Here is a 28,000-nt window from a genome sequence, read left to right on the forward strand (position 1 = left end):
TTTTTCATTTTAATTTTTAAAAATTTAAGCTACCTAATTATGTGAGAATGACTTCTAAAATAAAAAAACAAAACAAGGTGTTGGTGTATTTTCTTTCTCATAGCATTAAACAACACTCCTGAAACTCAGCATTCACACATGCATACTTAGATTTTGCATTTTCCTCTGGAAAGAGCTAGTCTTAAGTTACTGGGTTTTGTTTTGTTTTCTTCTTTATCCAGGATGCGGAGGCAGAGGAGGGGGCTCCACGTTGTCTGTGTGCCACGTGAATCCCCCTCCCTTCCCCATTAGTCAGTTCTTTGTTAAATTCTCCTCTTGTCGATACCCGTTTTTTTGTGTGTTTTAAGACTGTCCGAAGGGATAAGGACCGTGGAAACCCTGAAAGAAAGTTGGAGACATAATCAATGTCAATAGGCAGGCAATAAAACCAATCAGTGTATGCCCCACAACAGTGTCTGCCCACAAATCCTGACCACCCTCCCAGTGCTTCCAAATGAAACCCTCTCCCCACCACGGGGGTCACCTCTGCGGTCCAGCCATAGGAAACACCCTTGAGACACAGGGCCCAGAGCCCACGGCTGGTCTCCTTGGAGAACCACTTACCTCTTATGGCTGTTCTTTAGGCCAGACAACAGCCAGAAAAAAACTGTTTATTGGGACTGTTACACAGGGCTGTTTGGGAGGTCTTCCACAGCAGAGGAGCAACCCCCTATAGATGCTACGGGACTTGTGAGGCCGAGCAGGGAGTTTCCCCAGTCTATACCATGCAGGAAGCATGAGTGAAAGGATGGAAACACTGCGGGAGTCTATTTTAAAAAGAGTGGTTTGAAATCCTTGTTCCCACTTGCCACTTCATCAAGGCAAGGATATGCTTTTTCTTCTAGCAAAAACCAACCACACTCAATCAGAAACATTAAAATACTTAACTACGACTACACAATCCTTCCCCTCTACCTTGTCAGGTGAAGGACCTCAATGTCAGATGTAGTGACAGGTCCCAGATCAACAGGAACACCCTTCTGTAAGTCCTTACGTTCGATTGACCCATCGAGTATTTCATCAAGGAGCAAAAGAAAGAGCGAAAGGAAGGCGAGAGATGCAAGTCACAGAGATACAAAGTTTGACACAACAGATGAAGACACCACACAAAACGCTCCAAGATCCAGCTCAAAGCAAGAGGAGGGAAGAGCTCATTAGCTTTCTTTAGCAAAGCTGCAAGAAAACCTGCCAACTGCTTTTCTGAGCAGCCCCAACCCTGTGCAAAACCCACATTCAAGTGTTCTATGAACGTTGTAGGATCAGTAAGTGCTAGAGGAGCTGACGGTGCTGCTGCAGCTCGTGAGAAAAGGCTGCACGCCCGGGGATTTGTTGTACAACAGCACGGGGCAACAGGGAGACTGAGCACCTCCAGAATCACTCAAAACCCAGCACGGGGCAAGGACTAACAGACTATTAAGCAAGACATCTGCAAACGGAGTGCAAAATATAGAAAAAAAAAAAGTGTTTCTACTTTAGGAAGCAGATCCAGCAGATCCCAGCAGGAGAGTTTGGCTCCGAAAGCAGCCAGTTCCCCCTAAAAGGGAGAACATTTCTGAAAAAGCCATTGGAACGGCAAGAGCAGCAGAGACAGCGCACTTAAACAATGCACACGGGCAAGCGGGATCACCAACGAAAACCACGGGACACACATGGAGAACAGCGTTCAAAAACGTCGGAAACAAGATCCCAAGCGGCTTCGTCTCCCCGCGCTGGGGCTGCTGCAGCTCCGCACGGGAGAACCGGGATTTGTTGCCGATGCTGCAGGGCCGGTGGCCAGGATTCGCTCCATGTTTGAGCCGCGGCGAGGGCAGCGCCATCAGCTTCCTCGCGCCCGGTGTCACCGCACGTCACCGTGGCCCAGGGCTGCCCATGGGGGTCCTCGCCCCGTCGCACGCACCGGGACACCCTCCGAGGGCCGCGTTGCCAGTGAGAAAACCTTCCCCCAGGTCTTCCCGGATCATTTGCTGCCGAATCGAATCCAAAGCTTCCCCGCTACTGCTACGTTAATTAAAGGCAGCTTTGAGCTCCCCTTTGGTGTCGGCTTAGGTTTGTAGCACGTGGCACCTGCAGCTGAGCTGCTCCCACCGCAGCAACCCAGGACAACCGGGATGTGGCTCAAGGGAGCTTCTCTTGACACGGTGAATTCCCCCAAAAAGCAGCTGGGGATTATCATATGCAACGCAGGACACCCAGGAACTCTGCTTTGCATCTCGTTTACCCATGAGATTTATTACTGTACATAGGAACTTACGGAATTTTTAGAAATTCATTTCCTTTAAGATCAAGAGCAGATTTGGTTTTACATAATATTCAACCTGTCTAAAAAGGCACCGATCTGCATAGGGGGGAAATAAAATGTTTAAACTAACATTTCATTTCAGGTGTTTGTATTGACCTGCCCTTCCTGCAACAGCCCTGAGTAAGAAACCCTCAACCACCTCTGTAAACTGAGAACACTTTTTCGTGCTCTTCTGCACCTGACCCAGCTCAGACTGCAGCTCCTGCAGCAGGAATTGTTCCCGACACGTTTGCACAGTGTAACAGTGTCTTGATACCCGACAGCTTTTGCTATTTGTGCTGCAGCAGTAGATCTCCACCATGGGGCATTGCCAAGAATCATCATCCCAGTATGCAGCTCTTTACACCATAAATGTGAGAAAAACCTACATACAAGTGTAGTTTTTCTGAACTATTTCAGCTGAAGAATCTCACTACTTTTGGCAATTTCCCTTCTATTCTCCAAGCAAGATCACTGTTTTCAAGACAAGCTCAGCTGCAGCTTTGCAAATTTACTTTTAGTTCTTCCATTACCTTCCACAGCAGTGATTGCTACCTTGCTACTGAAAACACACTGGATATTCAGACACATAAATGCATGAGAAGAGAGGATCACGTTCTTCAAGAGCAGACTCCACATGAGAATTATTGATATCATCATTTGACTGCAGTGTCCAAAAGGAACTGGAGAGCTTCTGGAAAGTTCAAGGCCTTTGCAAATGCCGGGCTCTTTCCACACCTTCAGAGCAGGCACCGGGGTCAGGAGGAAGGAGCAACCCGCAGAGCAAAACCACTCTGTGCTCACCACACACGGAATATATATATATATATATATATATATATGTGTGTGTGTGTGTGTGTATATATATATATATTCCATTTCTGCAGACGAGGGCCTGCAGATCAAACCAGCATCCCCCCTTGCTGTCCCAACAGCGTGGTTGTCACACAGACCCTTTTGAGCCGCCACTGGAATAGAAGCAAGCTGAGGTGACCCTGTACAAAGCAGCACAACGCAGGCTTTCCACGAGCTCCTTTATTTCACGCGGCGCCGAGGCGAGCTCGGCGCGAGGTACAGGGCAGGGGCAGGAGGCCGGCGCGCGGCGGCAGCCCCGGAGCGCGCGGAGCAGCTTCCCGGCCGGGCTTCTCCCGGCCACACAGCGGCCCCTCCGCTAACTCTCATCTCAGCTGAACACAGACAGAACCACAGATCCAGCGGGTTATTTTTTTGGTTAATTCCACGCATGCCGGGCAAACATGGGGTGGCAACGAAGGGCACCGCCTCAGCAAGCAGCCGCTCTGGCAGCTGGTTGAGACGCAAGAACCGATGAGATACGGGAGGGTTCACGGTTACGTTACCATGCAGCAACCTGGCTCTTGTAACTTAATCAACCATTTAGTGTGCGGGGATACAGGAGGAGGGAAACTGTCGGGCTACGGTGGAGCAAAGTTAAGCTAAAAATCACATTATCGCACATTTCCCGCAGTCCAGGAGCACGTGGACTACTGGTTTTCAAGGCTGAGCTAACATGCAGCATCCAAGCACATTAGTCTTTTGCCAAAAAAGCAGAGCAGCTCATGCAGCACCAGCTCAGGCTGCAGCACCCATGCGGCAGGGCGGCTGTCAAAGAGCAGCTACGGCAGCTTTGAGTCCTGACTTGCTCCCACTTTGCTCGAAACGAGTTTAACCACGTGGTAACTAGCCCAGCTTAAAGCCCAGATACTGGGATAGGAGGGCCTCTTCTACAGGGAAGCTATGGGAAAAGAAAAAAGAGTGATTAAAAACATATTTCTGAGGCATCATCCTTACTCCGAATGTGTTTTGGTACCTAAACAGTCACTGGTGGAGAAACAACCTGTCTCAGCTCTGCAGAGGTACTCCCAAAATCCACAAATCCAGTGCCCTCATTTGGAAGAAGCATCTCAGAGCAGCAGCAACTTTTAAAGTCAGCTGAGAGGCCAGTTAAAGGCTTAAAAGACAGAGGGATTTTCCCTTAAAGAAAACTGTCAAGTAGTAGGAAACAGAATTCAGCTGCACACAGCATGAAATAAGGTAGGGAGCATAAATGCAGCAGGCAAGGATGCTAAGAACTTTGCGAACTCCATACAGGTTTATTTTTCAAGGGGCTTTTAAGAATATTATGAGCAATGAATATTAATAGGTTAATATCTACCAAACCCTGGCATGTCCTTTATGGCAGTGACTATTTTGTATAGGTAAATCCTTGCAAAATCAGAGCTTCCACAAACAGCTTTCTATAGGCACCAGAAAGCAGCATTTCCTCAGTGCAGATGGGAGGACAACTACATTCCCCAATAGATTTAAATCGTTTCTTTTAATGCAGGTGACGAGTACACGCTGGATGTCCACGCACGGCAATCTGCTTCAGCCCTTCTTAGAGGCACCAAAACCTGAAGATTTCGTTTCTTAGTTGAGAAATGTAACTCCCCAGACACCAGGCGACTGCATCTTGTGCTTTTAATGTAAGAGACAGTCACAGGAGAGCAGCAGGGACCTCGCCAATGTCACTATGAGACAGCAGCAAGTCAATAGAAGGAAGCTGTATTAGCCACGTGTCTCTTGAGAATACAGAGAGAAGGCGGTTGCCAAACAGGAGAATAAAACACCCATGCGTGGCTGTGTGTGAGCTCTAATGCAGCTCGTCCCTGTCCCGAGACAAGCACTATGCCGCACTTAAGTGTACGTTCAATTCTAAGAACATGCAAAAAACTGTCCTGGGAATGAACATGCTTAAACGATGCCTTGAACACAGACCCTGATCTGTGGTTCTCCAGAACGTTACTGATAAGGGGTGGGCCCAGGGAACCACACGCTGGAGCAGGAATAAAAGTCCCTTCCAACTTGCTTTGACTAGGTCACAGGTTTAATCTTATCTCTTTGCAGGGAATGCAGTGCTGTTTTCTCATTCTTTTTAAGAATGCTTATTTCACTGAGCACAGCATCCACATCACATTCTCTACTTCTGTAGAAAAGCCTTCTGAATGTTTCACACGCAAAACACTAATATCCCTGTCTAATTCAGCAGCAGATGGCACGTCGGTGTCAGAAATGCAGATGCCACTGGGGAATTTCAGAGGACAAGTCACACCTGCTCAGCTGAACCAGAGGGAGAACTAACACACACGGTTTGGCAGCTTCTGCCCTGTTTTACAGCTGCAATTTACCACTGGCTCCTATGGTGCCAGAAACCACTAGTTTTGTCTCAAAAATGCTATGGTCTCGTGCAACTGCATGACTGGGTTTCTCTGAGATCTCTTGGCAGAAAGGAAACCCCAGCAATGATGTGAGGAACATTTAAGGGCTCGTTTTACTTCTAAATATGACATGTTGGCTCCTCTGAACATCTTAACTAAACCTTACTGCTTTGCTGTGAAACACGGCTGGGTATTCACTCCATTCCCTGGGGACACGAGGACAGACATGAGTCCTATGGCCTCTGCCTGCAGGAAATGAAAATCCCGGTATCCTGGTATCCTCAGCGCCCACGGCTCTGCTCCTGGACTGAGGGAAAACCTCCCGTGCCAGCGCCGGAGGCAGCAGCTAAGGAAGGGGCTTCCCCTCAGCCCCAAGCAGCGGAGCCGCTTCCAGCCCCCGGGAAGAGGGGCGGACGGAGCAGCCCGAGCGGATGGGGAGAGGCAGCTGCTACAAGGGGGAGCCGAACGGCAGCTGCTGCCCTGGTGGGTTAGGACTCCTAAGGCCACCCCAGGAAGCCCTTCTCTGGTTAACCCGAGACATCCATCTGGGGATATTGGTTACACACCTTCCCTTTGCAGCAGAAAAAAAAAGGAAAACTTCTTTCCCAGCAAGACTTCCAGCTTGCAGGAAGAAGGCATGCAGCAGGGCTAGATCTGAGCAACCGGAGGTGAGCGTGTTCAGCCGGCCACATGGGAGAGCAAGTGTGCAGGAGATCAAGGCCACCCCAACCTTTCACTCCCAAGAAACCAGCCACGAGTGTCAACGTGGGCAGCAGGGGCACGGCCGGACTCATCCTGCCCTGGATGGGCCGGGCAAGGCAGACCGGCCGGGCAAAGCACCTTGACCTCCAGAACTACCTTAGTCACGGCCCCTACAGCAAAAACTGCTCCTCTTTTGTCACCAATAGGAACCCTGCGGTAGAGACAGAAATCTCAACAAATGGAGCAGCCTCTACCACCTCCACCTCCTCTCCAAAAACGACTGAATTACCCCTTCTGAAGAAAGAGAACAACATTTCAGCTTGTCTCAGAAAATCTACTCAAAACCATCCTCAAATGCTCGGCAAATACAAAAAGGAACAAGGAGCAAGAGAAAGGAGGTCACCTACCCTACACCTCAGGCTAGTTTACAGTGACTCACAGCATAACAGCACTGAGTGAGAACTTGGAGTTATTACAGCCTGCATAAACATCGTGAAATTATCTTCTCTTGGTGCTTCACTCTCCTCTGGGCTTTCCTTCTCTATGGCACAGCTGACATTTGCTCTGCACCTCCAGCAGGTACAGGTTGCTTACACCTGTGTTCCCTGAAAAAAAATTTCTTAAGTTCCTGTGGAACTTTTGGTGCTTCAGTGTGTGGCCATCTCCTCTAGTTCTGTCAGTGGCCACCAGTGAAAAGAGACCAGCCCCATCCTCCTCACTGCCTCCCTTGAGGTACTTCTAGACACTGCTCAGGTCCCCTCTCAGCCTTCTCTTCTCCAGGCTGAACAGGCCCAGCTCCCTCAGCCTCTCCTCATAGGGCAGATGTTCCAGGCCCCTGATCATCCTTGTGGCCCTGCGCTGGACTCTCTCCAGCAGCTCCACATCCCTCTTGTCCTGTGGAGCCCAGAACTGGACACAATACACAATACTCCAGAAATACAGTGCCCTAATCCCCCTTGGCAGCTCTGCCGACGCGCCTGACCCTCGAGCACACGCAGCGCTCAGTGCACTAGGAAGGGCACTGGAATCCACTGCAAGGGGAGAGCCAGTGGAAACCGAAGGCCCTGCTGTGCCCAAACCCACCCCCAGCATTTCTGGACAAGCCCCTCTGCGGGCAGCGCGTGTGTCCATCCACCTGCAAACACAAACGCGCTACGGAGCAACTGCTGGGAGCGGCGCCCACGGCAAACGGGAGAGTGGGGAAAAAAGGCAAATTCAGCCCAGAGCTTTACATCCACACCGGCCTGAATACTCCTACCTAAATCACACCCAGCACTTGAGCTGTGAGAGGCTGTATTTCAGCAGTGAAAGGCTACTTAATCCACTAGCTCATCAAAACGACTCGATTTTGTCCCGCAGGTTTCTCACGGCCTGCCGCACCAAGAGGGCTGTTCCCAGCCTCGCTGGGCTGCCCGGCACGCGGGAGCACAGCAGCTCTCCCCACACGAAGCACCTGAGATCCTTTTTACCGGAGAGGAGCCGCATCAACAAACACCCTGCTGCCCACAGGCGCCGGCTGAACGGCAGCGCTCCCGGGCGCTGCGGATTCAGCGGGCCGGGCGGGCAGGGGGGCTCTGTTTCCACCCATTTCCCAAGCCGTTCAGCTGATCTTCAGGAACTGAGAACCTCGGAGCGGGAGCCTTACAGGAGTTGATGTCTGAAGTGCAAAACATGAACGGGGTGATTGGTAGTCTGCCAAACAAGTCATTCCCACGCATGCCATCAGGAAAAACCTTAAAATGCAGAGCCCTGGTGCAAAGTAGGACACTAAAATATGATCCACTGGTACAGGACAGGCAGGTTATCCAGTTAGGAACTATAGTGCTGTAGGTGAACTAATATTAGGGCTTTATTAAGTCATTCAGCAACCAAGTGTTATTGTCCTACACAGCCTGCTTAAAGTACAGTAAAGCGTTTTTAAAGGATTTAAAATCAAACTAGTTTGACATATGACAGTACACACCTACACATACCGGTTGCATTAACAGGTGGATTCTGAATTGTAAATAATCCTGCAATTCAATTTTCACACACAAGCAAATAAAAACAGTCAAAATATCACTCAGACTCATATAGCATCCATCAAGCAAGCTTTTTGAGAGAGATTTAAAGTAAGGATAATTTAAAAGCCACCTACAATTATAAACAAGACAAGGACACAGACAGGAACAATCCTTTGATTGACTGTTCCTGACGGATAGATTTTGGGAGCAAAATGTCAAGCTCTGTAGTCTCCCCAGACCACTTAAAAAGAAGTTATCTGATTCATCTTCAGTTTTGGGAGGGGTGGTCTTTTTTTTTAAAGCCTTTTTAAATGTTAAATTTGGAGCACAGCTAGAGAGATATTTTGACTTATTTGCAGATGTAACTGGAGTAGGCTCCAGCCACTAAGAGTTACAGCACCCAGACAAGATTATATAAACTTTAAGGATTTGAAGCAAAAACAAAAAAAAAAAAAGGTGAATCTGGTAGAGTCTATCAGAGGCAAAGGTATTTTAATGTAACATGAGGAGTTGGCAGAGTCAGACAGTCAAATTCGAAACCTTCCTTAGCAGGTCTGGCAGAAGCAGAAGGGAAGGGCTTTGCAGTTTGTAACGAAGAACTATTACACACAGAGCACAGTCTCATCACCTACCCATTCTCCTGTTCTCCCAGGGCACCTACCTTACTGTACGTCACTACCGACAAGTTGTTCGAGTGACTGCTGGGGGAGAGATTTACAGAGTTTTGTGACAGTCCATTCTGATCTTGTTCAATTTGGTCAGGAGCAGGCCCCCATGTGTTTTTGCTGATTGTGCCTAGCTCGGAACCCCCAGGGTCTTTTAGGTTGTTTTCATCTGGTTGCCTGTTCTTCTGTGGAGAGGCGAATGGGTTAAAGTTTCCTTCTACCTTGCGATGCGGTTGTGTGTTGAACTCTGTCTCAAAGGATGACAGCTGCTGTGTTACTCCTAGAAGTCCTCCAACCTCCACGCTGAGGATCACCCAGATGACATCTAGGGAAAGGGAAGGACATTCAGGTCATCACTGGATGGAGCTTATGGAGAAGGGGAGAGAAGGGGAAAAACCGAACAGGGATTCCATCCTTTACAATGGCAGGACAAAGAGGAAAATGAGAGAAAAAAACGTTTAGAGAAACTAATTAAAAACATGAAAAAAAAAAAACAACAACAAATTGCCATGATAATGTGCAACTCCGTACTTCAGATTGTCAATGTTTTCTTGTAAAAGAAAACTTTAAGCAACTTTATGCAAGGAAGCACTGTAAAACTGAGAGCCCAATAAATACCACTCACAAATGTCTGCTCTAGGGGTAAAAGCCAGAGTTTTTTGTTCAGCTTTGTTGTTTTTCAGTAGCCAAACCTTTTAAAAGAGTCACTTAAAAGGCAGTTAGTCTATGACAATTCACTCTGAAAGAACATTTTGATTCCAGTTCCATAAAAAACATTTTAGGTGGACTAAACTACCTTTGGGATATTACTGTATGAACTTTCAACCTACTGGATAGAATAACAACTATACGAACAGAGAAAATATTTACAGCTCTTACCTATGCTTATCTGTTCCCTGTACATAAATACAATTATTTTAGTTACCGTTTCATTTACACCACATGCAAAAAGTGTGGCTTATTTACATAAATGCTTGACTTGTATCCAAATTCAGTTTTACTGCCCTTTTTCCCCCTCCATTAAATGCACTTATGTTTTGTTTTGCTGCATGGAGAGGAAGAATTCCGAACTGCAATACCTCTTCTCATCTCAGCAGATGTAGTAACGGCGCCTTGCGTCACACGGAATTGAGTTTCCAGTTTTTCTGCAGGTAATGTTCTCCAACAAGGAGCTGCTTTGTGCTGCTGATGCCGCTGGCCCAAGGAAAGGAGATGGCCGGGTGTTTGGCCATTTTTTTTTTTGATTTATCTTTTTTATCTCTATTACTTTTATTGCTGGGGGAGCAGACTTAATTCCCAAAGCCCCCCTTCCCTTGTCAGGTTAACAAGGCTGCCCTCATCCGTTTTCACTTTGCCAGGCAATTCAAGACAGGAGGATACAGCCTTGAAAAAACAATCGCAGTGGCTGAGGACCCCCCAAACGCTGGCGAGGTTGGAATCCCTCGGGAAAGGCCCGCGGCTCCCAAATGCGCAGGGAGGCAGCGGCGCGGCCAGGCAGCGCTGCGGCGCCCCCTGCCGCCCGCCCGCGGCGCCGCCGGGAGCGCGCGAGACCCCGAAACGGAACCCGGCAGCGCCGAGCCCACCGGGAACGGGCGAAACCCCCAAACCGGAGCACGGCGGCCCCGGGCCCACCGGGAACGCGTGAAACCCCCGAACGGGAGCCCGGCAGCCCCGAGCCTGCGGGCAACACGTGAAACCCCCAAACTGGAGCCTGGCAGCCCCGAGCCCCCCGGGAACGCGCAAAACCCCTGAACCGGAGCCCAGCAGCCCTGAGCCCCCTGGAAGCGCGTGAAACCCCCGAACCGGAGCCCGGCAGCCCCAAACCTGTGGGGAACACGCGAAACCCCCGAACCGGAGCCCGGCGGCCCCGAGCCCCCCGGGAGTGCTCGAAACCCCCGAACCGGAGCCCAGCCGCGGCCCCGAGCCCCCCGGGAACGCGCTCGAAACCCCCGACCCGGAGCTCGGCGGCCCCGAGCCCACAGAGAACACACGAAACCCCCGAACCGGAGCCTGGCAGCCCCGAGGCCGCTGGGAACGCGCGAAACCCCCGAACCGGAGCCCGGCAGCCCTGAGCCCACGGGGAACACACGAAACCCCTGAAACAGGGCCCAGCGGCCCTGAGCCCCCCAGGAGCACGCGAAACCCCTGAACCGGAGTCCAGCGGCCTAGAGCCCACGGGGAAGGCGCCGGTTCGGATGCGCGGTTGTTTTCTCTCAAAATGTGCAATGTGGGGTTACTGATTTTAAACAGTTTTCTTACAGCTCTGTCAAAGAAAGAGGCACTTTGAGCAAAGAGCTGCTTCCGACTTGGGGCGTTACTATTTCCCATTTAAGCCCATGCTCCCAACTGCCAAAACCGACACAAAGATGCTCTTGCTAGAAAATAAACCTGGCTAAAAATGCCTGCAAAACTCCAAATGAATTAATATTTAAGGTGGGTTCAGGCTGAGGAACTACACAAAATATCATGCACTGATTTCCTTTAAAACGTTATAGATTAAAAAAAAAAAAAAAAAAAAAACCTCTTTCTATGGTAAACGCAGCAGGTTACCCAGCTGACTGGGTAAGAGTCTCAAGGAGACCCACACAAGTCCATTCCTCCTCCAGCACTCTGTGTAATCTGCAGTTTGTCCCAGAGTTTAGAAGACAAACCTGTGCTGACCAATGAAACGGAGCTCACTTAGTGTCTTCTCTATTTTCTATATTTAAATTCGAGCTGGCAGACTTCTGCCTTCTGCACGTGGTCAGAGGTTACTAACACCCAGCTCGTGTCCTTCAGTATTAAACACAGTGGGCACTGGCCATTAGATTTCTAGAGCACTTCCAGACTGGAAACCGAGGACCTCCCCGGAGAGCTGCAAAGTCACAGAGGGCAACAACGTGCCAAGAGCCATGACACTAAGTCACACGAGGAAGGAGTACAGCTAAAATACTGCGGAGACAGCAGGAGAGCGCCCGCAAGGGGCCAGCAGGAACAGCTCTTCTGCCTGGAACGGGAGTGCTGCGAAGAGGGAAGCTCTCACCTCCGTAGTAGAGTCCGGTGGCAGTGCACATGCGCCACTGTCCCTGGTACATCCCTGCCGTGCTGGGGCTGCACATCTGCACGCTGACGTCCGCCATCTCCTGCGGCTCCAGGGACCTGACCATCACCATGTTGACGTGGCCAAACTGGTCGCCCCCAACGTACTTGAGGCAAACCCCTGGGGGCCAGGCCTCCGTCCCTAGGGGTAAGCAGAAGGAAGGATTAATGACAGCACACCAGGAAAAGCTTTCGGGATGCACAAAAAGGGATAAAACATGCTTACTAGGGCAGTTGTGCAACTGCCAAACAGGTGAAGGGCTCACAAGATGCGCGCAGCCCGCGAGGGACGTGGAAGAGCGCGTTGCTCAGACAAGACCGGGCCACCGTGCAACCAGCACAGGAATTCCCATTTCCTCTTTAAATAACCTCTAGCTCTTCTTTACACAGGAGAAACCTCAAAGTCCTGGCAGTTACTCTGTGTAGCAACTGCAAAAAAATCTGTGTAACTGATATTGGCATTAACTTGGGAATATTGCTGCTTGCTTAAGGTTGGTGGAAACAGTTAAGGAAAGCCTGACCCATCAGGAAGCTTGGAACAACCCTAGGTCTTTTCCGAGGCAAGGACAGTGGATACTGATCTGACCTAAGGCTGCCTTGAAGAGCAGCCTTTGCAAAAGCTTCCTTGATAATTTAATCCCAGTAGATAGTTCAGGGAAGACATGGCAGGGATTGGTTTTCTTGTCGAGTCCTGCTGTGTGAAATTTACAGTCCAGCAGCGACAGCGTGATACGAATAAACAACGCAGGATATTTGGCACCGGGGGTATCGCTACAGTTGGGAACAGCGCTGAGATAGGGAGGTTTCTGAAAGAGGAGCCGAGTGATTAACTGACCTCACGCTATAGTGTGTGGGAGTTGAATATGAAGTCTCCTCTGAAAGGGTTGGCAGCCCAGCAACACGGTTTAGCTTAAATTATTTATGTGATTTTTATCGGTTTTAATGGCTTTAGGCTTGCAAGGTGCCTAGAGTGCTGCAACTGATAAGGCCCGTAAAATGAAATGATGATTATGTCATTCTATTTCAGTACATGCATCTCTCAGGAGATGATAAACTGTAGTAACTGTCCTGCAAAGCCAGCAGCAGCTGAGGGTAGAGAGGGAAGAGGAAATAAGTCTGTTAAATCCTGCTGTTCTTTCAGCAATGGTTCTACTGTACAAACTGGTCTTTTGGCAGACAAACCAAGCAGAGTCCTGGAAGGTATTAGAGCAGGGTATTAGTTTTTAATAACACATACAAAAACCTGCCTGAAACTAGCGTATTGCTTGCATGCTTAAAAGCAACAATCTCTGCAAAGCTCTGCTCGCCGCACTCGTCACACGCTCAGTGCTCTGGTGACACAAGCCTCAGGTACTGCGTGTTGTGGAACTGAAGCCCTGTCATCAAGAGTGTCTGCAGAGCTGTTCAAAACCTTGGCTTTACTTCAGTTACCTACCTAACAAGCAGATATTATCTGGAAACACTGTAGCCCTTTGATATTATATCTCAATTAAACCTTAAGATGGTTGTAAAATAGTGTGGTCCTACCTAAACTGCACAGTCATGACACCATACAGCAATTTGGATTTAACTAAAACATGCCTCAACAGCAGACCTGGCCTCCAGCAGCAACGTTAGACTACCGATGCACCTCTTAAGAGGTTTAGATTTAACTCACATCAAAGCCAAAACAAATTCTGGCCTTGCCAGGAACTTTTAAGTCAAGATTAACTCCTTTTCCTCAATTTAGAAGATCCGTGGCTTGCAGGAGGTCAAAAGTTCCAGGAACACTGAAACGTTGCTAAGACTAGGATATAAAATTCAGGCTGGATGTCCATGCAGGAAAAAAAAAAAAAAAACAAAAAAAACACACAGGAGGACACAGGATAGGTCAGATTTGCTACATTTGTAAGACTTGTATTTGAGGGACGATTCTAAAATATTTGCTGGCCAATTTTGCACACGATAGGAGCTTGAGTAAGCGATACCTATCAGCTTTGCATTTCACCGAGTCAACTAAATGAAAAAGCGAAAAGAAATAATTATGCCTCCCATCTTGAATATAGTCTTTATAAATTAAGGCTCATACTGGGTGGAAGCAGGAAACAGGAAGTCATCTCTCCTCACCTGTGATGTCCTCATGAAATATCCTTAGCTTTTTAGCGTGGTTTTAGTGTCGCTACACTATAATATTTAGCATAGCCCTGTACAGTACTCAAGCACTGCAATTATTTACAAGCAACGATATTAACACACCTGCAGTTTGCTCAGGATGATTCATGATATTAGACCTCGTTGGGCTATCATTCTTCTTTATAAAAGTGCCAGCAGGTCAATTAAATTCAGACACATGGGTTAAACACTCAGGCTACATCCTGTCATTGCAACACTTGAGGACAAGGTATTTTGCTTTACATCCATGGATTTTTTTTCCCCTCTGAGTACATCCCAACAGACTAAATACTGAGAATGTCTTTAGCCTCGTCTCACTTCCTGGATTCCAGCTGCTGTTTTGGCTTATCACATACTGGAATGTGGTCTCTCCAGCCTCGCATCCTCCCAAAACATGAACAAGCACTTCTGTTTTAAGTGTACTTAAAAGTAAAGGGTACTTGCCACGTTACCCTGCACAGTCATCCCTCCTCAGCTGGATCACTGCATCGCTGCCTCTGCCAAAGAACGCAGCTCTAGAGAGAGCACAGCTATCAAATGACGGGGACACTCGGAAAAACCGCGTGACTAAGAGCGGCTGTAACACACAGGCTGCTCATGAGTTAAAACATGTTGAGATTAAAAGGGATCTCTCCACCGACTTCCATTATCTCATTTGTGGCAAGTGATCAGAAACATGGCTAGTTTAATCTGCTCTCCAACTGACCCGTTTCCACAGAAGCTCTTCCCCTGCATGTGCCACCCTCACCACGGAACGCACCGGCCCGGGCACAGCTCCAGCCTGCAGGATTTACCTGTGTTTTGTATCCTCCATGTTTTTGTAAACTGGGTGTCGGGAGGGATGGACTCTCCTTCTCCTATGGTGACATCTTCAACAAAGGACATGGAGGGTACATTGATATTTGGGCTCTCAAAATCATAGTAGGCTCCAATGGCGGCTTGTAGATTCCTATAAAAAAAAAGGCAAATAAATAAATAATGCAACCTTAAGGACAACTGGGTCAAGGTCCTTTGCACGGCTTTATGTATTTTGCCCAAAACAGGTAAGAAAAAAATGTTATTCATACTACATTAGACCTGCTGCTCACATTTTCCTGAAATCTTTGTCTCTATCACATGTGACTCCTCCAAAATTACTGAGCTCAGACCTGTCGTTTGCTTCATAGGAACAGTATTTTGGACCACTTTCCTACTCAGCTTATTTTCACTGAAAATCTTGTAATTCCGTTTTTGGAGGTTCTAACCCACCAGCTCTTTTTGAAGTTTGCCAAGAAGTCGAAGAGCCGCCGCGGGCCCGGCCACGCAGCAGCACGTAAACAGCAGCGCTGGGTCTTCAGACAGGCCTTGTTCCTTAGAGATAACTTCAGCAACCTGAATCTTTTTGTTTTATTTTGGCACAAAGGGCCCGAAGGAACATAGGCTGGACACAACACAGAGAATACACTTACGATAACTCTCGAGGCCAAAGGTGCATCAGGCGCTATGGATAAGAACTCCAGCACTGCTGCTTCGGAACCGTATGGCCACGTATGAGCTACGGGCTCTCTAGGACTGTTTATTAACCAGCAAGAGTCTGCTCAGCTCTTGGAAAAAAGTCACAGCTTGAAACCATCTCAGCCAAAATTTCCTATTGACCAAAGACAAACGATGCTGGAAACCTGTAATATACTAAGTTATTCAGAGAGCTACAAGTGCTATTGATTCCTGAGACGTTGGGCAGCTGAAACTCGGGAGAATTAATTTGAAGTGCAGTCAAATAGGCAGCAGGTTCCTGACTCCGAGCTGCTCCGCCACGATATACTATTAAGTGATTATATAAGTGCTTGGCAAGTCCTGCACTTCCTCTGTTCACGCCTGGCTGCGAGTTGTGGCCCTAAATTTACATGTGAGTAGGTGCTGTGAGGAGACACAATCAAATCATCCTCACCAGAAGCAATAGGTTTAACTGCCGGGGCTTACTCTTGACTGCAAATAGTTATGCTCCCCTTTGGGGCAAAACGGGGAAGAAAAAAAGGACAAGAAAACCCACAGGACAAAGGAAGCCATGTAAAAGATCAGTCAGAAGCTGCAGATGGGGTAAGAGGATTCATTGAGGGTTGCTATTGTTTGGTGAAGTGTCCTGTATCTAAACTGAAGCCAAAAAAGCCAAGGTGAAGCAAGAGAAACATTTGCAGCATGACCCTGAGAAAGAACAAACATAGGGCTTTCTGGATAGCTTGCCAGCTGGAAAGGGGCTTGGAACAGAGAGCAAACCAACTGCCTCCTGCTCAATTCCTACAGTGTTTGGGGAAAACAAACAAATCAGATGCATCCTGCATAAAAACAGAACTCCCTCGGAGAAATACCATGGATTTCTCCTCGTAGGAAACACAGGAGATGCAAGGAGTAAGGAGCAGGCTGGGTGCTCGGGTTGGGGGGTGATGGCACCCCGGGCAGACCCGGGGGCAGGACGAGCCCTGCACAGCGGGATCGGCTGGGCCGTCCGGCAGGAGGTAACGGTGCTGCGGTACCGGCGGGAGGTAACGGTGCTGCGGTACCGGCAGGAGGTAACGGTGCTGCGGTACCGGCAGGAGATAACGGTGCTGCGGTACCGGCAGGAGATAACGGTGCTGCGGTACCGGCGGGAGGCCCCGACGTCCTGGTGAGGGTCCCCACAGCGACCGCGCACGAGGAGGCACCGGCGGAGCGTGCGGCTCGCGCGGCGGCTGGGCCAGCAGGCCGGCACGCACACGAGCCCTTCCGCCACGGAACGGACTTTGAGCCTAGGGTGAAACCCCAGAGCCACCACGTGAGATTTTTACCTTTAGAACAATAAATTCCAGCTGAGAAGGCATTATTCACCTCTGGGCATTTTCGAGGAGTGTCAGGGCTATATTTAATACAGCCAGCTCAGGCAAACGCTCCGGGAAGGGTGCGTGTCACATTAGCCAATAAATAGAGACAAATGCTCAGCTTTACGTCACCGGCCGCCTGTTGCTTATACACGGCACAAGATTTACATAACTCACGGAGGGGCCGTGCCAGGAGGCTCCCGGCCACTCAACCAGTTTCACTACGCTCCGCACGTCAAGTTTGCACTAAAATTTCGTGCCTCCATTGCAGCAATCCAGCAACAAAAGCCCGCAGCCCTGCGCTCTCCTCATTCCCCGCCTCACAAATCCGCACGTTGTCCCGTGTGCCATGATTCCAGGATCAGCTGCAACAATATTTTGTGTACACCATGCAGAAAGGAAACATTAAATTGCAAGGGGAAGATTTGCGCGGTGATTCCTTGCAAGGCTGCCCGGCTGTTTTTTTGTTTGCTTGCCTGCAAAGATGCTTCCAAAGGTAGTGGGCTATTTGTGCACACAGGCCTGCTGCCAACTGCCTTCCCCTCCCTGGGTCATGTTTCACTGCTTGCTTCGCCATTGGGAAACAGCTCCAGGCTGTGGCAGCATTTAGTTAAAAACTAACTACAGGAGAGGACCTGCTGCCAGGCACATTTGCACCTTTATGGGACCAGGCATGGGGAACCCTCCTGCTCGCACCCTTTGGGTGAACATCAGGTTTTGCTGGGGCGGGGGGAGCCCCTGTTGTTTGTTTGGGCCCATCTCAGCCTCCCTGCTAGCGATCAAGGAAGCTTCCAGAAACTAAAAGGAAATTGAAAGCAGCGAGGCCGGAGTCAGGATGACAAAGCAGATCCGAAGTTCAGGTTCCGCGGAGATAGCGGCGGGCGGCCCCGCGCGCGGCAGAGCAGCCCATCCCCGCGGCGCCAGGCGCTCTGCCCGACAGACGCTGCTCTTATCCCCCCAAACCCCAGGCAGTAGCTCGAAGGCAGCACCTCCCTTTGGAAAAGGGAGCAGCGTTTTCCGAGGGTTCCTCGAGCAAGTCCTCTGCACCCCGAGTATTTGCAGCTGCTGGCGGCAGGTGGCCTTAAACGCATCCACAGTCTCAGTAATTCAGGAGTTTACAAGTGAACGCAAGCCTTGGTAACAAGGAAGGTCTTTTCAGGGTCAAAAACACTCAAGTCATTAAAATTTGCTTTTATTTTAAGGTCTTTCTGTCATGCCCCACTTACAACTGCCTGGCACCAGCTGCCTGTGCTTTGGGGACAGGTATGAGAAGTTTAACCTCACGAGAAGGGCTTATCATCCAAAAGCTTCTGCTGCCCCATCCGTGCCCCGCAGGCAGGACTCGTGCAGTAACGCAGCCCCATCGGATCCGCTCGGCTCCACCGGGACGGCCGTGACCCGCTCTGGGGCCACGTGTGCTCCGCCGCATACGGCAAGTCGCTCTTCGGAGCGCGCGGCCGAGGATGCGCGCGCCAAACGCAGCCGCGCTCCTCTGCGTGACTGATCCATCCTAATTACAGGGACGGCCACGGCTCTGTCCCAACGGAGCCCTTCGGGTGGCAGGCCCTGCTTAGCCTTCCCAAATGAAGCAACGCGGTTCCGTTTGCGCGGCAGAGCCGGCCCGCGATGCTCCGCGGCTCAGCCCTGCTCACGGAGCCGGTCTGACGGGGTTCGCCCTCGGCTGCTGCAGTCGCCGTGCGACCAGGTAGGCCTGCTGAAATCAAAACAGCAGCCAGCACAGCCACGAGCAGCGCTTCAGGAACGGGGCTGGGGAGACGGCAGATAAACACTGCGGCTCCACAGTATCGACCACATCCCTCCTATCCAACAGCTATCACCTTTCCAAGGGCTGCACAACTTATCACCAAGTGATTCTCCAACAAACTGATACCCACAGACCCAGCAATTTTTTTTTCAATCTATTCTTTTTGCACTGCTGCTCGGTTCCAATTCCCAGGAGCTAAATTACAACAGTGAAGTTCAACTTCTCTGCTAATAGCTCTGGAGATGTCCCTTAACAACTCTTAAGTGTTTGCAAAGAGGTGGTTTATCTTGAGCCATTCTTTCCCTCCCAGTTTATTTTCCAGACAGCCTCTTGTTATGTTAAACTAATATATTTAGACGGTAATTACTCCCAATTAAGTAGGTCACCATGCAGTATTGAGAAGTGAAAGAAACTCTCCCAAATTGATTCCGAACCTAGAACCCACTTTCTTCAACCTAACAGTTGCACAAGAAAAGTCATCCTACCAGTGGGATCTGCAAGCCCGGGGTGATTGCAAACATTTTTGGTATTAACTGAATCTGATTCCTTGTTATGAGAGTGAGGAAACTGAGGCAGAGCTCGGGCTTGCTGCGCCCTTACGCAAAGCAGGGCGCACACACAGCGCCTCATCCTGCCGGAGCCGACAAAACACGCGGCTCTTCCAGCCTCTCCACCGCTGCTCCGTGCGCGCCGCGAAGGAGCGCGGCGGAAACGGCGCGCAGGGGATACCAGGGTCCCGTCAAACAAACATCTTCCAGCCAGAAGTTAACCAGGAGAACCGCGCGCTGTCCGGCACCGCAGCCTTCCCACGGCCGCTCCCACGCGCCGCGCAGCCCCGTGCTTGGCTTTGCTCCGCACTCCGGCCGCTTCAGGATCTGAGCCGCGGAAAGGAAAAAAAAAATCCCTTATGTCAAGGCCAATTTGAAAAGATAGTTCTCTAGCGCATTTTTGTGGAATGTAAGAATTCTCAAAAACAACAACATTTACTGTGTAAAATAATGATTGCAAATTTCATTATAAATGTTGTCGGAAGCTTGTAATTTTTCATTTGTTGACAAATTCTTTGCTAATCTCTGATGAAGAGAACCTCTAAAAATCCAAACCGAAAGGGCTGTTTGTCTCATTAGCTCCTCCCTGTCCCTACAGGCACTATCACCCATCGCTGGCTCAAGTGGGTGAGAGTTTGTACTGATCTTCTCTTCCTATCAGGAAAGGAAAACAGGCTCCACTTCCCCCTGAAATACCCATCTAGCCACAGTTCATCAGCATTTTACACAGGGTTTAGCCTTTAAGCCGTACGCAGCAGTAAGCTGGGGATGTTTAAGTCAAGTAGAAAACACTGACAAATTAATAAAGCAAACGCTGAGTTCCATTCTCTCCTTCTGTGGCTTTCCACAGCTCTCACTTTAAAGACAGGGAAGGGTCCAACGCGCAACGAGTATTGTGTGTTCTTGATCCTCGCACATGGCAGAATATTTGTCATGAAAATAACCACTCAGGTGTTACCTGCAACGATGCAACACACGAAACAAGCAGTAACAGCAGAGAACAGCAACGTCTCACTAATATTTTATGTTGAATGGTCTATTTATATAGAATGTAAGAATATAAATTACGTGCAACATTCACATTTTCTGTCACTCAATCCTCAGTCCCCACAATTTGCTGCCTGGCCCCATTCTCCAAATCCAGAATGTAACCAGGCTCCTTAATATTCCATAAAGTGGCCTCTGCTAAGAACAGAGAAAAATACATAAGAGGAGGAAGTGCAGCAGATGGATGAATTCTCACTCCTAAAAAGAAAAAATGGAACATCACTACATGATACAGGTGGGAATGGCTAAAACTGTATATGGAGCATCTCCAAATGAGTCAGTCCTCAGCACACTCCTCCACTCTGCCCCGACACGCTCAGTGTCCAGTGTCACCTGCAGGTTTGATTTGCCTCAGCTTTAGGGACCTCGAATGACAATAGTTTGAGCCAGGAGATCCTGAACAGGCATCGTGTTGTTTCTCAAGCAGGAGACACCTCTGCCTTGGAGAATCATAGAATCATAAAGGTTGGAAGGAAGGCTGAAGATTAGCAACAGGGGAAGGAAGAGCATGTAGGAAATGTGCTCCTTGCTCCACAGGGAAGCACTCTCACCTGGAGTTTTCAATGCAAACATTTTCAGTAGTGACAATTAAATGGGAAGTCTCGAGATGATTTGAAGGACTGGAAATTTTAATCAGCTAATAGCTTTCATCAGACACCCTTTCTGAAAGGCAAAGTCACACATCAGGTATCTTCATTCTTGACCTCTCTTACATAAAACCATGAGTTTCAGTAACTACCTTTACCAAAGGGCCACTGAGGGAAGTCGGGGGCTGTAAGCTAAACGACACCGCTGAAGGCGAAAAGGGAAACACCTGGCTAATTTGAAGCCCACACATTCTCTTACACTAAGCCACAAAAAAATATTTCAACGGCCGTGTTGCAAACAGCCGGGTCCAAAATCCAAAGGGGGTGCTCCAGGACAAACAGAAAAGCCCGCAGTGACGAGCAGCAGCATCACACTCTGCACAGTGGCACCACCGGGGACGAGTCAGAAATTGCACAGGAGGGGTGCCCCGTTATCACAGAGCTGCAGCCCGGACACCACAGAGCCTCCCTGTCCTCGGAGGGGGACAGTGGCAACGTAAGTGGGCACCACGTCGGGTCTGGGGGGCAGCATCAGCGCCAGGAGCCGCCCGCGCAGCCGAGTGTCCCCAAAGCAGGGGCCGAGCAGGGTGCAGCGTCCCAAGAAGGTCCCCGGGAGCCACACGGGGCTGTCCCGACGGGCAGCGAGCTCTTCACCACGCGCTGCCCGGCCGCAAAGGCTTCCAGCAACTACCCCTTCTTCAGCACAAACTAGGGCACCAACCTGTGCCTGCACTGAAGGGGCATCACACCGCGGAAACCGTCTGAGAACAAGTTCAGGCATGTGAGGCTGTCCTGCCGGACTAAAATTATATTGTACCCAATTCCTCCCGTTACAGTTGTCTGCCTACACTTCCATGTCACGTGCCCCCAACTTTTAGAAGTTCTGCGACTCAGGAGTATGGCACAACTTAATTATAGCATAATTTGTAGTTAAAAATACAATTAACGCAAGTCTGCTTTTTCTTTGGAATGATCAGGCCAAATATTTGCCATGTTGCTTATTCTGGAGACAGGATTTATGCTTTTCTTTTAATACACCGAATAAAAGCTGCCCAAGAAAATAGCTTTCGATTGGTTAACCAATACTGTGGTTTCATCATTTTAGTAGCATTGAGGGACAGTTGTGGCCACCACAGATGTAATTTTATAATAGTTAACATGTACTAAAAAGATATCCCCTATGCTTTCAGTTAGCCACAACGGGTTACAGATTTCAAACCTATTTTCTGCTCCCCAGACACACAGTATGAATGACCCTACTCCGAGAGGCTGCTGCTCCCCTGACATTTTGGCAACTCTGGGAGCCATCAGGCCCTTCTCTATAGGTAGAGACGTTACTTTTTTGTGTCCCTTAGCATGGCAGCTCATCACTAGGTTAAGAATATCTTCTTATTTAAATCATTGCCTTCCTCATTCCCTACTGCCTGCTTAACTTTTCCAAAACCCTGAAGGATTTCTTAAAGCCAGTGTTCAACTGGGCAGCATCTGCAAATATTAATCTGCCTAGGGGCAGATTAAGAGATATGCTACTTAAAACACTTGTTATTTACTGAGGTGCATAAACAGCACCAGACTTTCATATATAGGAGGAGAAGAAAATAATATGACCTCCCTCTCACCACTATCATCTCCTTCCTGGATGAGCACTTAATTAACCCAAAAAAGTTTGCAAGAGAGAAGAAGGATTTACTTAAAAGCTCTTTGTTTCCACTCAGGTTTCCTGCCTCCTCCATGATAAGAGGAGATCTCCCCACAAGCCCCTTCGAAGGAAAACGGTCACGAGATTAAGCTCGAGAGTTATACAGGGCACGGGGGAAGTTTCCCTCAGATTAATCAGAACATGGATTAGTCAAAGGGAAGTGACGGGAATCCCACGGAGCGTGACAGAGAGCAGACAAAGCACGGACAACAGGGATCCTCGAGCTCTGCTCAGGTAAAGCACACTGCACAACCCCCTGCTTGCGAGGGCAGAAACCCTCGGAGCAAATCCAACCACGCTCACACACACTTAACAGCTTTATATTTATTATGGATGTTGTAATCAATAAACCTGGCCTCTGATAAAACCACATGATAAAAGGTTTGATGGTGCAGAGGCAGATGCAGCTAAGACAACACATTCGCACCTCAGTATTTATGTCCTGTCGGGAAACGCCTAAAACTTCATGGCTGCAGCGTCTGTCCTTACGGCTGCCTTCTGCATGCGCTGTGATCCACGGCTAGCTGGAGGAAAGGAAAAAACTTACTGGAGGATGGTTTGGTGTGCGGAGGAGTCAACTAACTGCAGTAAACGGCAGTTTATGTTGAGAGAAAAAGCTCGTTATGTTGAGGAAGACGACGGAGCTGCCTGCGCACGAGCAGTAGTGTCCTAAAGACCCCACACAGTCACCAGTTTGCGCTTGAGCTCTGCATTTCAAATCCCCTAAATAAAGATGCATTCCTCCCCAGAGCAGAGAATTACTGACACTATCATCATGTCTTCTATGCCAAAACCCGAAATTAAGTATTTAGCAAAAGCAATAAAGAAAAGCTATTAGCTAAAACACTTCTCAGACTCCCGATCAAGTGCATCCACTTCTAGGCAATAGAGGGGGTTCATCCCACCCGAAGAACTAAGCAGCACACCTATGGGGATCAAAATGTATTTTCAAGGCAGGAGCTTTTCTCCAGGACTAATAAGCAATTGCACAAATAATAATTTGTCATTACAGAAATGCTCTATACCTTAGCCAATTTGGTGAGGGAAGAGGTTTTATAGCAGTTTTCTGCAGTATTTTCAGAGATAAAATATAAAGGTAATTCATAAATATTTGTATGCAGATCCTCCTCCTTTGAGTACTAGTTAAACCATGTTGCAGCTACAAATTCTTTTAAGTAAAAATAATGGTTCTTCCCGAACAAATCAATCTCATGAAAAGACTGCCGCACGAGATAGGCTCTGTAGTCTGATTTCTCATTCAAAAAACCTTATTTGCTGGAATATTTTTAAATGCACAATGGAAATCATTATTTGATAAAATTCAATCATATTTCACACCTACAAAAAAAAGCTCTCTGAACAGAAACAAAAAAGAATGTAAACAAACATTATATAATGTATGTATAATTGCTGAATTATACATACATTAAAGTGAGTCTCCCAAGTCAGGAACACCTTCACAGCCAACTGTGTTGAAATATGAATTTCAAATCCAGCATTATTAGCTACTTCAACATGAATTAATCCACTTTTTCCTAGAATTAAAGCAGCTCCAAGTCTTCTTTTGTAGCCTCTTACCCTCACCACGGCTGGTATACTCTCCAATTAAGAAAAAAATCCTCTTCCTTGCTGCAGCACAGTTTCCATATCAACTTAGTAAGAATTCAGTGAGTTTTAGAATACAGGCTATAACTAGATATTTAAAAAAAAAAAACTGAATCAAGTTTCCTCTGCTCTTACCCTTACTCTAGCCCACACTGCTGACGACCAGGCAGTCACTGAAAAACTTGTGCTTTGCTGCTGCCTTCCGAAGCTGCGGATGCTCTGGCTCCATCTGCCCGCGGATCCGAAGGGCTCCTGCGCTGCAGTCTGCTCGCAGGGCTCCCCGCATCGACCGCCTGCCCTAAACGCTCCGAGATTTTAAAACCTCGACTCAAAACGCTTTTCAAGAAGAATTTCTTGGGCAGATCGGATGAGCCATCCCTGGCTCCGGACGTGTTCAGACACGTTTCTCGCCCCGCCACTGCTAACGCTGCGGAGCTGGTGCCGACACCTGGAACTCGGCTTCACCACAAAAATCCCCGCTAAGAGCCCCCGGAGCCCCCTCCCTGGACCAAGGGGGCTGGATGCGCTTCCGAGCGTGCCGGGATTACGTAACATGTGGAGGGGGAAGGGAGCAGAGGGACAGCTAAGCGGGCCATTGAGCCAGGGGGATCGGAGCCTGGAAGCAACGGCAGCGAAACGTCCTCCGAACACCCTGCCCGGGGCTGCTCCTCCAGGAGAGGCTCCGCGGCGCCCAGGCCTCCCCTCCAGCAGTTTCACCTTCGGCGCTGGGAGAAAGTCCAAAGGGCAAAAGCGAAAGCTCAAGATCTCACTTTAATATCCCAGAAGGCCTAACAAAAAAACAAACAAAAAAAAAAAGGAAAAAGGAACAACAGGACAATGTCTGCTGCCTTTAAAGAATATATAGCCCAGACACCGAGAGGACAAAGTTGGATTCATGCTCCACAGCAGAGCCCTAAGAAATTTAAGCTGCCCGAACACAGAATTCAATGTGTTATTAAAAAGAGGCCTAGGAAACTGTTTAATAAATAACAGAAAAAGACAACATGCTGAAGGGTTTAACCTGTATTTCTTGAATATCAAGGAACAGTCTCAGAAACTTAGGATGTGTATGTTCTACCTAAAGCAGTTTTTCAATATTGCTAATAAAACCAGCTGGCAGGTTCTTAATATTGCCCTAAGTCTGCCAAATACTTAGAAAGTGCATTGAGCAATTGTAGGTGAAGTGCAGAAGGGGACAGACTTTTAAAGGGTACTACGATTAAGTCTCTTTTTTTGCACAGATGAGCACTAGTTCTTTTCCCCAAACTATCCCCCCAAAAAAGCTATTTTAAAACAATCCACCTCTCCCAGTAGATCTGCAAATTCATCTTAAGTATGTTAAATACAATTACTAACAACACTATTGGAAATACTCTTTCAAAACACATTACAGCTCAGATTACTTACCTCACAATATTTCAAAGATGCACAAGGAAGTAGCACGAGGTCTGGTTACTATATAATTATCCTCAAAGAGCAGCTTGCCACTCTTGTGAGAAGAGCTATAGTGAAATCATCACGTGTGTATACGTACATATGTATTTAATCAACACATAGACCGAGTATGGCATAGATGAAGTTGAAATGAGGAATCTGGTCTACCAAATAAGCACATTTCTCTTGCCCCTGCTGTGAAGTCCCTCTCTGTTTCCTGCAGATGAACATAAGTCCTGATACACACAGAGCAAAAGGATCACTGCTGAACATAAGTGTCTTCAGCAAAAGAAAAAGCAAGTTGATGGTCTCCTCAAGACAAACTATTTGCAGGCAGCTTGGCCCAGGAGCAAAGGTGCAAAATGTGCAGTAAGAGGCCCAAGAGAGAGCCCCGCAGGCCGGGGAGGAAGCAGAGGGCAGCGGAGGGAAACGCTCAGCACCTGCCCGCGCCGCAACGCGGGGCCGCGTCGCGAACGGCCCCTCAAGCCGCTCGCTGGGCCACCGCGCTACAGCCCGAGAGGGGTTTTCATATACGCTTGTATATGTGACACCAACGTAACAGATTTCCTATTTACACTCTCCCATCCATCTGCAAGGCCTATCAGCTAACACTTAAAAAGAGCTGAAACCTTTCATTATGTTTTTCGAAACAGAGCTCAGCCACTGAAGTTTGGAAATTAATTTTAGGCTGTTACGAGCAATTTTTTGAGGTTTTCTTCATCTGTAGGTAAAAGATACAATGTTTAAGAACTCTCCGTGAGTTATCAGATTGTACTTAATACAAAAAAAATACTACTGAAATAGTGTTTAGTTAAACACAAAGGAATACTAGGGTTACACATACTATCTTTGCTAGTAACATTCATATTGTCCCTGTTAGGCTTTCAGGTCTCTCAAGGAACATCGCATAAAAGCTGGATTTATGTTACAAGGCAATGTAGTTCAGACAGGTTTATTAGTATTAATCATACAACATAAATAAAGTATAAAAGCACCTTCTGCTGTAAAACACTTATCCAAAGCAAACTCCTCTAGCCAGACCTACCTTCGTATTACACCAATTTGCAAATTACCCAGTATGTGATAGTCCTTTGCTCCCTCTGCAGAAGCAAATTTGCCAATATAATGTAATATAGGAGTGCCAAAGGAGGAGGGAAACAGCGGAAAAAGATAACAAAGTTGCCTTGTAACTCTTTCATTAGCTCAGTGATTCCACCAAAGCTTCTCCAACTGTTGATATCAAGACCTTCACTTGGAAACCCCAAACTCAAACCAGGGATTTTTGGAGTCGATTTTACGGCATTAAGGAAAAACCAGCAACTAAAGTTAGCTACGTAATCCCTGTAGGTGACATGTGTAACAGAAACAAGCGCCTCGCTCCCTGCGTCCTGCACAGAGCGGGACACGAGCGTGTCGGGGCGATGCCCCTGCTCGGACAGCGGCGGCTCCAGCGCGGGGCCCCAACCCGCCCGGATCCTCCTTCCCGCCGTCCAAGGGCCCCTTTTCCACACCTTCCCCTCGAGTTTTTTTTTTTTTTTTTCTTCCAGCGCAGCAGTAAACAGCCTCGGAGGGGGGTGAAAGGAAGCCCCAATCCCCCCGAGCGCCGGGAAGTTTCACCAAACAGCCGGGAGCTCCGGCAGGGAGACGCGGCAGCTCCCGGGCCGCCCGCCCGCCTCTCCCCGCGGCTCTTCCCGCCCTCCCCGGGCTGCTTTGGGGGGAGCAGCCCCCGGGCTCCCCCCTCCCCCCGGACCTCACCGGCCATTAGCGACTTTTTAACCGCCCGCGGCCCTTGGCCCCGGGAGGGTCAAACCGCCGCCTGCCGCTGCCCTCCCCGGCTCGGCCATGTTAGAGACCCCCCCGGCCCGCGCCCTCCGCCGTTTCGCTCGGTACAACCGCCCCCCCCACCCGGCCCGGGCCTGCGGCCTCCGTGAGGGGAGCGCGGCGGGCGGGCCCGGCCTCCCCGCGGGGCCTCCCCCCGGGCCTGCGGCGGCGCCGGGGCCCCCCGCCGCGGCGGCCCCGCGGCCGCGCTCACCAGTTGGTCATGTCGAGGAAGAAGGCGCAGCCCGCGGGGCTGAGCTGGAAGCCGAGGAGCCGCTGGAACTCGCCGATGAGCACGTCCTTGTCGGTGGTGCCCAGGCAGCTGAACTTCTGCATCAGCTCCGCGTCCAGGTCCACGTCCATGCCCTCCATGGCGGCGCCGCCGCCGCCGCCGCCCCGGGGCCGCCGCCGCCGCCTCAGCGCCGCATGGGGGCGAGGGGGGAGCGCGGGCCGCGCGCGGGGGGGGGCCGGGGGGGAGGGCGCGCGGGCGACGCGAGCCGCGGGCCGCGCTGCGCACGCGCCGCCCCGCCCATGC

The 28,000-nt window shown here is 49.2% G+C and overlaps 1 protein-coding gene across 1 annotated transcript; it reads right to left on the bottom strand.

The window, feature by feature from the left end:
* Positions 1-73: 73 nt before the first annotated feature.
* On the bottom strand, positions 74-27,900 carry ILRUN (inflammation and lipid regulator with UBA-like and NBR1-like domains). Its single transcript, XM_088534514.1, has 5 exons — positions 27,680-27,900; positions 14,926-15,080; positions 11,925-12,122; positions 8,899-9,227; positions 74-378 (listed from the first exon to the last, which is right to left on the bottom strand). Exons 1-5 carry the CDS (start codon positions 27,835-27,837, stop codon positions 343-345), a joined length of 876 nt encoding a protein of 291 aa, XP_088390640.1. The 5' UTR covers positions 27,838-27,900; the 3' UTR covers positions 74-342.
* Between the last annotated feature and the right edge of the window lie 100 nt (positions 27,901-28,000).

The sequence above is a fragment of the Tinamus guttatus genome, unplaced genomic scaffold (genome assembly GCF_059628265.1).
Source record: "Tinamus guttatus ecotype Peru unplaced genomic scaffold, ASM5962826v1 Tinamus_guttatus_pri_ptg000563l, whole genome shotgun sequence".
Lineage (NCBI taxonomy): Eukaryota > Metazoa > Chordata > Aves > Tinamiformes > Tinamidae > Tinamus > Tinamus guttatus.

Bases quoted from the DNA above. Each gene is read 5' to 3' on its own strand.
- ILRUN (XM_088534514.1), bottom strand. From the start codon at position 27,837: ATGGAGGGCATGGACGTGGACCTGGACGCGGAGCTGATGCAGAAGTTC. The intron at 12,123-14,925 runs GTAAATCCTGCA...GCTTACCCCTAG, and splicing joins ATGGAGGATACAAAACACAG to GGACGGAGGCCTGGCCCCCA. The intron at 9,228-11,924 runs GTGAGAGCTTCC...CCCTTTCCCTAG, and splicing joins CACCGGACTCTACTACGGAG to ATGTCATCTGGGTGATCCTC.